At 36.7% G+C, this 12,498-nt stretch overlaps 1 protein-coding gene across 4 annotated transcripts in view; it reads right to left on the bottom strand.

Annotated features, from left to right (window-relative positions):
* Positions 1-588: 588 nt before the first annotated feature.
* The window catches only part of ksr2 (kinase suppressor of ras 2), a 105,181-nt gene continuing 93,271 nt past the window's right edge, over positions 589-12,498 (bottom strand). For all 4 annotated transcript variants that reach the window (XM_056254746.1, XM_056254747.1, XM_056254749.1 and 1 more), the window contains exons 19-21: positions 5,824-5,958; positions 1,075-1,204; positions 589-813 (exon numbers count right to left, since the gene is read on the bottom strand). In XM_056254746.1, the coding sequence (XP_056110721.1) occupies positions 667-813; positions 1,075-1,204; positions 5,824-5,958 (412 nt within the window). In that variant the 3' untranslated portion in view covers positions 589-666. The remainder of the gene's footprint in view (positions 814-1,074; positions 1,205-5,823; positions 5,959-12,498) is intronic.

Raw genomic sequence — 12,498 nt, 5'->3', positions numbered from 1 at the left:
AGAAACGAGTCACGTTCCCTGCGTTACGGTAAAGCTCTGTGATCGGAACGTCCGCACGTAATAAGCAAACGACAGGATGGAATTCTGTGAAACATACACAGCATGGATGACAGAAAAATAAACAAGCGTAAAACAACTCCGAAAGGTACATTTTTTTTTTTTTTCAAAATCGAAAAAAAACTAAATTAATACATTCATCTAATGACTCAATTCAGAAAGGAAAGAAAAAGCAATACAGACAAAAACTCGAAATAACACTAGTTTCAGTTGTTTATAAAAATGCATTGCAAGAGGTTCGACGAAAGAAAACAACATTCACTGAAAGTGGACTCGTTCAAGATAATGAGAAATAATCACAAGCAGTTGATATATGCAAAACAGATCAAACATTTAGCAAAACCAACAACTGAAAAAAAGAGAAAACATCTCTCTTTCATGACCAAACGATACACCAGAAAATACTGTGTGCTCTAAATATGCTAAATGATCACTGCTTTTAGGAAACGTTGCTAAATACAGCAGAATACATGCACCATCCAGAAGCGACTCTCGGTAGATTCTCTCAGTCGCGTCGACTGACTCCATTTTAACGATTGTTTTGTTGGGGTTTTTCTTTTTTTGTTCATTCGGTTTTTTTGTATATAAACTGGCATTTTTGAGTTTAGCTCATTTCACATACTCAGCTGATTTCCAGAAGTGAACTGGGTGAGACAGGCGACGGTTGCGTTTCGGAAGTTTCTCTAGTAGATCCACGAGCTTGGAGAAGCTGGGCCGCTCTTCCTGTTCATACGCCCAACAAAACAGCAGGATGTCCTACACAGGAAAGAAGAATCTGTTCATATACTTTCACACGATCTAAAAGCAAGTCAAGCATGTCCGAGTCGGGTTTTTACCAATAAAAATAGATTGAATAGCCTCTTTTGGGACTTTCATGCTCCATAAAAGCACAATAAAAGTGGTTCACGTGACGCGTACAATATATTCTGACAGCTTTGTTTGTGTAAAGTTGGTAGTATTCAGACTTCCCCGTATGTTTTGCTTATCCGCATTAGTGAGGTATATGGAAATACTCACGGATATCTCCTTGCCCATGCCTATCTGAGTGAGGTTGGGCTTCATTCCACTTCCCACCTGCCAGATAATGACTTCAGCTGGCTGGTTCTTAAAGGGCCACTCGCGCGCATGGAGCTCGTACCAGATAGTGCTGAAACATATGACACATACGAGGGTTAATGTGCATGTACTGGTTTATCTATACTTGTGAGGGCCAAATGTATAAAAATGTTGTCACTAATTTAATAAAAACCTATCAAAAGCAAATAAACAGGCTGAATAATGTCTTAAAGTGCCCCTATTTCGGATATTACCTTTCATGTAGTGCGTTATATAACTGTGATAGTCTGCAAAGTTTCAAAGATCAAAGTGCACAACAAATGGGATTTATGTCTCCCAAATTTAAGAACCGATTGTGAACTGCCTGAAACGAGTCGTTAGTGTTTCCAGTCTTACTTCCTGCATGAGCCTACGTAGGTTCGTAACACATTTGCATAATGCATGGTCTTCAATGGCTGCCTGCAAACAATGCCTACTTTGACCCGCCCTGATGAAGAAGCGTTGAGAAGACACGCGCTGTAAGCAGTAGACCAATCACAACAGACTGAACTATCTGACCAATCAGAGCAGAGTAGGCTCTCGGAAAGGAGGAATCCCTTTATCGATCCGTTTCAGACACTGTGAGAAAAGAGGTGATGCTGCAATGTATGTTATGAGAAAATTTGTGTTTTTTTTTTACTTGGACCTATTGTAGGAGACCTTCAAAACAAAATTAGGAACATCTGAAATAGCCTAGGGAATAGCATCACATAATTTTTTTTATACATCTATAAATCTTAATTCTAATTTTGAGAACTTTTAAGAACATTGCAAGTCTATATGTATAAATGTGAGTGTGAGTGTTGTTTCATTATACTTGTGAGGGTAAAAAAACAAAACAAAAAAACACGTAAATATACAGGAAACTTCTAAACTAAATAGCCCAAATAATGTCTTTATTAAAATATATTATTTCAATTACATAAAATGAATAAATCTACAAATCCTAATAAATTTAATCTAATTTTTAATTTAAGAATGTAGTGCCCTGACAAATTTAGTAAAACCTCTTAAAGACAAATATAATGGTTCATAAATGGGCAAAAAAAAGTCTTAAATAAATAATAAATTCTTTATATAAAATTGAATGAATAAAGCCATCATTCTAAATTATAATTTGCTTAATTGAAGAATGATAGAATAGTTATTTTCCAAATATGTGTTCACAAGTTTGAGAGTGTACCTGTTTTTTTACACCCATGAGGGCCAAAAATGTTCCATGTTCAAATGTTTCAAAAAAAATAAATGTAGATCTTAATTATAATTTAACTTGAGAAGAACAAAAAGTCATATGGAACTCCTCACAAGTATATCACGTGTGCGTGTGTGTGTGTGTGTGTGTAAGGACGAGGACTCGCGCCTCCCTTAGAGAGCGCAATACAGCAGTACAGTAAAGCACCACTGGTGCACTATGCGTTCCCTGAAGCCGATGTAGTCAGGAGTCATCCGAGATAATTAATAAATGACTTTGAGGTGCTGTTGACTGCTGAAAAACACAGTATTCTGCTCTAAAGAGCATGCTCGTGTTAAAGTTGACTAAACCACACTTAAGAGCTAATTAACAATCATTGAACGAAGAGCCCTGCTGAAAAGGCCAATCATCCGAGCTCTGCAATTTAAAGCCAAACGTGAAACGTGCAGCTTGCTGAGACTTGTGAGAGAGAGAGAAAAGAAAACATGTAATTGAGATGGCTTTTCCAATACTGAAGTGGGGAATTCACTAAGAATGAATTGCATTTTCAACCAATGATATTGCATGCAAAAAAAATTGCGCTGAACGCAATTTGCATGGTGCATTTCCAATCTTGCCGGTGATTTCTTAGTGCTTGGTTGTAGAGAATGCACCAGACTACCTGATCTTGTGTGTACTTTACCACTGTGATCCAGACACCTAAATCATCTCTCAAAAATGCTGAAAGTGCGAATCTGGACATATGCCCGGTGATAGCGTCTTCTACATCATTTGATCATCATTTGATGAATTACTACTGCCATGATCGCTAGAAACCGTATATAAAACATCTATTTTTTTTAATAACAAATCATTTACCGCCCACAGAAAGCAAAGTTGATTGTGCCAGGCAAACAGTGTTGAATAATGCGCATACTATAATTAGCCTAGTTTACATAGAAAGAATGACAATGGATTGCGGGTGGTTAGTAAATAAGGCCATTTAGTGAATTTGCGCCTTAGTTACAGAATAACATACACTACATCCAAAAGTTTGGAATAGTTAGGCTTTTTTAATGTTTTTGAAAGAAGTCTCTTATACTCACCTAGGCTGCATTTATTTATTTTATCATATCATTTTGTAAAATATCATAAGAATTTCAAATAACTGTTTTTAAACATATTTTTATGAAAAGTAATTCCTGTGATCAAAGCATCATTACTCCAGTGTTTAGTGTCACATGATCCTTCAGAAATCATTCTAATATGATGATTTGCTGCTTAAGAAACATTTCTTATATTACCAATGTTGAAAACAATTTTAATATTTTTGTGGAAAAAATGGTACACTACCATTAAAAAGTTTAGGGTAAGTGAGATAAAAAACAAAAACTTTTATTCAGCAAGGATCCATTAAACTGATCCAAAGTGACAGTAAAGACATTATAATGAAATGCTGTCAAATGACATTTATGTCAAACAAATGCTGTTCTTTTGAGCTTTCTATTCATCAAAGAATTCTGAAAAAAAAAAAAACGATCAGAGTTTTCTAACATTGATGATAATAATAAGAACCGGTATTAATAATTAAGCACCTATAATAATTGAGCAGCAAATCAGCATATTATAATGATTTCTGAATGATCATGTGACACTGAAGACTGGAGTAATGATGCTGAAAATGTATTTTAGATTGTAATAATATTTGACAATATTACTCTTTTTACGGTATTTTTGATAAGAGACTTTCAAAAAATATTTCAAACTTTTTTTTACCGAAAGTGTAATGTACAGTGCATACAGAAAGTGTCCATAAAACAGAACACGAGAGCATTACAGGCATAACATATCCCACAGCTGCTGTTAAAAGCCAATGCGAACTCTCTGCCGCATTAAAACACGGCGCTCGCAGAGAATAACGGAAGTGAAAAGAGAGGCAGAAGGGACAATAGGGAGCATTGCTTTGGGGTCACCTCTAGGTAATGTCCCTTTAGTGTGACCAGCTGGACAGCTTGCGTGGGTGCTGTATTTGGCTCCCGTAGAATGACAGTGTGACAGAGCCTCCATATGGAGAGAACAGCTGAGGACGCAATTGTGTTAGGACCCAACAGAGCAGCATTCCTTCATTTCCTCAACCATCCATCCATCCATTCTTTTATTCATTTGGCCCACACACTCACTGCCTCTGGAAAGGCCCGGGTCAGGTAGAGATGAGTACAGATGGAGGTTCAGTTCCGCATGCCGTCTCATGTGAATACATTCTGATTAGTGAAAGCTGAGCACCGAGGGAATCAATTCTTTGATGAATCCTAAAGAGCCGGATTCTTGATTTCGTGTATTATTGTGATTTCATGATCATGCGTGGTCATTCACACAATGTCATTTTCATAACATTTGATAGCTGAGCTGTACTTTCATATGGCCACGGTAGCAATTAAAGAGACGCATTTAAACGGAAAAAAGATTTCGGTTTATCTGGTTGGATATCCCAAATGTATTTGGATGCTTAAGTGACACTTATAAATCTATGAATGCCACTGCATTAGATAAAATATCAAACGATGTGGCATCTGCATGGAAATAATGCTGGAGATTTTCTCAAAACTCACAAAGTCACTTTCTTTGAGACATTTTGCTTTTGTCTTTTATTCAACTGGTGGTTACATAGTGGATACATAAATTCAGTCAGTACGTTTTTTATTGCAGTCTCTTATGCTCACCAAAGCTGCATTGATTTGTTTATAAATTTTAATTTAAATTTGTGAAATTTAAAAGAACTGTTGAAGATAATTGTCTTCTATTTGTATATATTTTAAGCGTAATTCCTGTGATGCAAATCTGAATTTTCAGCATCAATACTCCTTCAGAAATAATTCTAATATGCTGATTTGCTGCTCAAGGAACATTTCATATTATTATCAATGTTGAAAGTTAATATTTTTGTGGAAACCGAGTTTTTTTTTTTTTTTCAGGATTCTTTGATGAACAGCATTTATTTGAATTAGAAATATTTTGTATTATTATAAACATCTTTACTGTCACTTTTGATTCATTTTATACATCCAATTTATAAAATATTAAAATTAATTAAAGATATATTAATTTCTTTTGTCCACAAACTTTTGAACGGTAGTGTATATCTACAGAATTATTTTATAATAAAGAAATTTACCAAAACAAACTATCATTTAAACCCAAACAAACTTATTTTTGATGAATGTTTTGCTTAAAAAAAAATGTGCTTACTTTCAAATAAATGCCACTTAGTTTGAAACTGTCCTAATGCAACGCAATTCATGTGTTTTAAACACGTTTCTTAACGAAATGTGATTACATTCTAGATTTAGAATCCAAAAATGGTTATGCTGACATTATAAGAGCACGTTAAATGTGGAGAGAAACGGTCATAAGCTGATTTCTGTAAATAATAAATGGATTCCGTTGGTTTCCTGAGTGACAAAAAGCAGAGAAGCAGTGATTGGCGACAGAGAGGGACCCACCCAAAGGCAAAGACGTCAGACTGTTTGGAGAAGGGAAGCTGGTTTTCTGCTGTCTCGGGGGAGAGCTGACGGATGAGCTCAGGAGCCAGATGACACAGCCAGCCGCTTGGGATCCGCAGCTTATCCTTTCTCCGGCTGGAGAGAGAGAGAGAAGAACCTGAAGTTTAATACGTAATCAGTCACAACACACCAATGCTTCGAGTTCGATTTATTTGTACTACACAAAAGGTCAGAAAACAAACCAAAAGATCATTATAGTGACAATACTGTCAAAGAAATACAATAAGCGACTATTAGTCTTGCATAGTCCGATTATCGACAAATGAGATCTCTTTTTGAACTTCGTTTCCCCTAGACAGATCAAATGGAGACTTTTGCATTAATCTCCTGTTTCCAAATCATTTTCTAAAACAGATACTCTGGAAATCTCAGATGTATCTTCTGTAGTTTCAGATCTCAACAAAGATATTTCTCATTAAATTGTCATTATCCGAGCTACACAATTCACAATCAGTTTTTAGCTCTATACTTTATTTCTAAATCTATTTCAAATTTGAATACAAAGTTGATAGTTGCTACTAAACAGAAACTCTTCGATACTTTTCAAAGTATCGTGTTGTGCTGCAGTCTGGAAACTTGTACACTGGAAGTGGTCTATCACTGACAGACATAGAGCTGTTTCAGCTTGACTGCATGTCTGATCCAAGTAAAAACAAACTCAATCACCCATGATATATAATACACCTCCAAACCAGGGGCAGGAATGAATGGGGGCTTTGGGGAAAATGCCATCGAAATTGACAAAAAACACCCTCTACAATTCTTTCTTTATTATTTTATTTACACATTTTACAATATTTTTTTATTGTTATCAATGTTGAAAACAGGTGCGCTGCATAATATTTTTGTGGAAACCGTGATACACTACCATTCAAAATTGTGTGTGTTTGTGTATCACTGATTCTTGAGATCAGGGACAAAACAAAACCCTTCTTTATGTTAAAAATAAAGAAATTCAGCAACAACAAAAAAAAGTGTTACATCTAAAGGAAATCTGGATACTCAGGACATTCATTGCTTTTATTTTTTTAAATAATTTATCAAACATCTATATCAAGCAATACAAAAAGTAATTCTTGAATTATATTTTCCATTTAAAAAAAGCCTATCAAAATTGTGTCCTCGCTTTGCTTCAACTCCAAGTTTTTTTTTTTTTTTTTTTTTTTTAATTCTGAATAAATCAGGCAATGTCATGGTCATCTTTTAACTCTGAGGACCCCTTCTCCTATTTCCTGCTCATTGTGGATCTCACAGTAGGACACAGTCCTGAAAATCTTTTTATTTAAAAAAAAATTTTTTATACAAACAATGTTGAAGTCTCCGCAGTCACATCTTTAACATGTGACATTTAACACCCCAGTGTAATAGTTTCTGTAAATAGTTGTGGGATAAATCTTGCCATTTTTGATATGTTTATTAAGGCAGCTAAGCTATAACTGAGGGGGGAACAACTAAATTGCTCCACTGTACAACATGTGGTTAAGTTGGAAAAATATTCAGTTTTGTCAACTCCATCAGGTTTTATGTCTGACAGAGTTGATTTGTAAGCTTATGGAGTACACAAGTGCCCACAAAACTTTCACTATACAGAATAAAAAATACTATATTTATAAATATGTCTAATGAATATTTATTTATGCAACATCTTATATAATATGCAGAGTAAGACTTCATTTGAATAAATTAATGCAATATATCTATCATAAAATATGACATAATGGCCTGGTCTTACAAACAGTGCTTAGATTAAGTTAAATCAAGATTAGGCCTTAGTTCAATTAGAGGCATTTAAGTAGCTTTTATAAACATGCCTTAAAAACACATTACTGGTGTGCTTACTTACACATGCACATAATGTGCTTACACATTGCTTACATATCTGGTGTGAAACAATGGCACTGACATATTTTTCGATATGCCATTGCAAGTTGCATTCAGTTAAAACAGCTCAAACATGCATTTTAGTCTGGAAACAAGGGGACGGTGTTTTTATACTTACATAAAAGTAGAAAAAAAAGCCCCCCAAAAAATCTAATTCAGGGGCAAATATTGACCCTTATTTAAGACAAGAGAATCAAAACAAAAGCATCCTGTCAGACTGTCCAGAGTAAAATTCCAATGACTTCATCTCTCAAAAAGACTCAAACCCACACAACGAAACCTTGACATTTCAGTACGAGTTTGTCCACAGCCTCACTAGCCTGATAAATGTTGCCTTAGATGGATGTGGAATTTCAAACAGAACCAAATCCCAGAATAATCAGATCGTATTACAATACCCAGTCAGGTCCTGAGTCATCATAATACATAACTAATGTAAAATCATGTTATTAAGAGCCAGACTTGTGCCTTTTCAGATAAACAATTCATAATTATGCTGGAGCCATGCGCGTCTCTGATGACCGCTCTCAAATACTATCCATTCCACCTAATAACTCCTGAAAATAATTCACATGGCTGCGGAGGTGTAGAAGTGGGCTGATCAGAACGCAACCGATCCAAGACACTTGATCAACAATGGCTGCAATGTAAACCTGTCGCTGTGGAGACGTCAGCTTTTTCCCGGTAATCACTGCCAACATATGTAAACACACTTGTGCGAAATCAGCCTCATAATCAGATGAACCGATGGGCGCGAGCGTTTGTAATATCGCTCCATCGGGGATGTTGATTTACTGCTTTCAATGCCAATGAAAACATTTTCAAAGCCGCAAACACGAAAGGGACGAGTGCCAGAACAACATCAACATCATCACGGTCATCAGTGGTGGCAAACGCTTAATGTTGTCCCAGATAATTTACTGCACTTTCAAAGCCAAAGACTTTATTAAACGTCTCAATACACTAATAAACATATCAAATCAAAACAAAGAAGTAGATTCAAATAGTGTTTCAGGACTGTTGATTGGTGACTGCAAGAACTGAACACTGTTAAGATGTTGCTGAATCTCACTAAACCGGTCAAGAACATGTTTAGGACAGATTTGCTTAACGTCTTATTGAGATGTTTTGCATTGTGGCATTATTATTACATGACATCTTCTTTATCGCATTCATATTTCCCTTTATCGTTTCTGTAATACTGTAAAAATGTTATAGTAATACATGTAAAAATATACAATTATGTAAATGATTAAGTGTGTGTATAAATTAGCATGACATCAAATGAATCACATTAATCATATTTTCCTCATTCTCATTACTGTAATGCTGGGGGGAAAAAATATTATTATAAATGTAGAAATTATAAAATTATTTAAATGGTAAAGTAACTAAGCCCCGCCCCCCTTAGTTACTGTTGCTACGTCCGACAAACAAACTTCATCTGGGCTCTGGTATCAACATGGCTTATGCTGTGACAGCTCTTCCTGCTGAAATTGTATCAAACTTCCTACAAATCGAGACGGAGGCTGGGACTAACAATATCAAGGAGCAACACTAGTGTTCATGCAAAGCTGGGTAGGTCTCTATTCACTTCTATAATCGTTGTTACAAAGCAAACGGACTACGCGAGTATAACGTTGTATTTATTAGCAGCGTGTGGTAGACGACACTAGTCAGGATTTGACTTCGGTTTGGGAAGGGAAAAAAATCCCCCCCCCCCCCAACCTCTCTGGGAAACGCGTATCTGTGTTACAAATGCCCCAGGCACAACGTTTAACCATATTTTTGATAAAACTACGATGGTAATAGCCTGCCGAGGCCAAAAATATGAGACGCCTGTGTTAAAGTCAATGGAGCGCTGTGAAAAAGTGTCGGACCTCTGTGGGAGCTCAATCTTGGCTGCGCTGTGATTGGTCAATCTACATTCTAGGGTGTGGCTTAGCCAAAGGTGAATTGGACGGCTGGACTGTGTGTTGATTGGTCACTGCTTTGAGTGTGTTTTGGAAATGTCACGCCCCTTACCTTAACTACGAGATTAAACACACTACTTACACAACTCAACCAGGCCCCGCCCCTTTATTTTGCACATGACTTGGGTGGGAATTATTTAAATGAGGAACATTGTGACGTGTGCGTTCCCAGAAGAAAGCTCAAGACTACAATCGAGGCGTTTCAGGAAGTTCAGAAACAGTGCGCACTGATATCAAGAATAACTCCCTTTGGAGTGACTGTAGCTTTTTCATGCTCAAACGAAAAAAATAAAAAATAATAAAAGGTCCTCTTTAAGTATGTGCAGTACAACAGGTGTTGGCCAGGCTTCCATGTCCTTCATGTCATTTTGTAAATTATGTTTCTGGCTTTATACTGTCAAGCTTTAAAAAGCATAAAAATAGTCCATATATGACATGTGCACTATATGAGAACTTGAATATATTTAGACATGAATATCTATTCATATTTCTGCAGTGCACTGACATTGCTAGAGGGAGTTACCCTGATAAAAGTTATTGAAGTTCTGTCAAACGCTTGTGTGTCGATAACATCTGCTGCTACTTCAACTCATTGAAGCATACATTTATGAAGAACCATGAGAACACTGAAGGTCAAATTGGATTTAGCTCTGTGGCCCACACTTTAATAATTACAGGCTTTGGTTTTTAATAAGCAGTTCTGAAAGTCATTACGGAATTTAAGGACGTTATTAATGGCCTGCCACATGTAGAGTGTGATGGGCTGTACATTTGTCACTCTTCTACAGACGACACCTAGCTTATAATCAGAGCTCAGACGACTACTCTCGTTTTCAGTGAACAACCTATCTAGACAGCATTTTACAGCATCACAGGCACACTCGCGTTAAAGGTACAGTAGCCAGAAACATCATGTTGCCTTCTTAGGCTCTGTTTACACCTGTATTAAGATGCGTTTTTCAGTCCGATCACAAGTGGACGACGCTAAATACAGGTGTAAACGGGGTCTAAAAGGTTTAGAGCTTGTCCACTTTCGACCACTTCCAGAGGTAGTCGAAAACGCATTCAACTGGATTGCTTTCGTAGTGCAGACGCGAATGTGTTCGAACAGCTGAAAAAAGACCATCTACTCTCCGCCTACTGAACTAATGCGTAAACATTATGGGAAGCGTGCTAGCCAGACGGGATTTTAACTTTGTCGACAGGAGACCCAAATTTGGTTAGAAGACAAAAAAAAAACATACCAAGCACAATGTTCTCTCACCGTTCCTGATTTCTAACACACATTCACAGCGTTCGGTGTGGTCTTGCAGCTGTCAGAGCAGAAACGAAAGTTGATATTTGATATTTTCCCGTCGTCTCCGGTCGCGTTCATATGTAAATTGTGTGAGCTTATTTTGTAGGGGTGCACGATTCAGAAAATGTCACGATTCGATTTGATACCGATTTTTTGTCTCAAGATTCGATTCAAAATCGATTTTCGATTCAAAAACGATTCTCAATTCAAAAAACGATTCGCAGTATATAAATGTAGTTTACTTTTTCCTATGTGATTGATTGCAGTAGACACAATTTAAAAGAAAAAAAACCACAACAAATTAAATGTAGTTTGATATTACTTTATGTCTTCATACAAAAATAAAAACTTTTGCAACTAAAAAGTGCAAAGTGCCAAGCTTTGGCCAGCTTTCAAATACATTTAATTCAAGTTTAAAATAAAACTTAAATAAAAAGCTTTTACATTTAGCTTTAAAGTGCTGTAGTCAGATCAAACAAACAATTATGCTAAATGTGGTTTAATAAGGACTACTTCAGCTACTAGGATGACTGTTGAAATGTGAACTCGACTGGGCACATTGAACTTCCTAAAAATATACTAATGTCATAGAACCCTTGCGAAATAATTTTAAATAGATTTTAAAAAGCCACCGCTACTGGTAACATCTATGGTTAGATTGATTTGTTTAGATCCAGTGAAGTCGTTCATAGGCGTAATTTGCGGGTATCTCCAGTTAACTAGCAGAGCATTCATTCAGTTCGCTATTAAATAAGAGATCTGTTGTTTTTGAAATCAAGCTGAGCGCTGACAGCGCTCGTTGCCGCTGCTATCAGTGTCATGGATACAGTGTTCTCTGTGGCTCGTGCAGTCTTCACTCGGACGCGCGCTTCATATCGCCGTTGTGGTTCCGGTGAAATCTCAAAATAAAATGCACACAAACGTGATGAACATATTCGGTTTTGATGAGAGAGAGAAAAAACTATACGAGTGCGGTTTAGAACCCGTAACCTCTGACACGCTTGGCAAAAGATCTACAGACCATTAAGAACTCAAACATAATCTGCGGATCGATGCATTTATTTACGGGTTGAGCAGAGAGGCTGCACAGTTTGACCAGCGGGCGGCAAGAACTTGCAATGTAACTATTTATCAGACCGGCCCTCGCAGCCTCGAAACACTACCGGACCACCGGTAAAAGTCCCGACTCACCCGATTGCCACTCCGCCCGTGGACGCCATAAAAAAAAAAAAAAAAGAATCGATTTTTGAAATTCTATGAATCGATTCTGAATCGGTAAAGATTGAATCGCGATTCAAATGTGAATCGATTTTTTTGCACACCCCTATTATTTAGTCCATTAGATCAAAAGATCAGAAAAAGCCCATTCATTTACGCCCCTTGAAGAAATCAGGACAGAAGTGGTTTGAAAGTGGACAAAAGAGACGGATTAAAACACCAGGTGTAAACGGGTAGGTCTATGTG

Source organism: Rhinichthys klamathensis, unplaced genomic scaffold (assembly GCF_029890125.1).
Source record: "Rhinichthys klamathensis goyatoka isolate OS25496 unplaced genomic scaffold, OSU_Roscu_1.1 h1tg000114l_1, whole genome shotgun sequence".
In the NCBI taxonomy this organism is placed as follows: Eukaryota; Metazoa; Chordata; class Actinopteri; order Cypriniformes; family Leuciscidae; genus Rhinichthys; species Rhinichthys klamathensis.
This window is presented reverse-complemented; position numbering and strand designations above follow the sequence as displayed.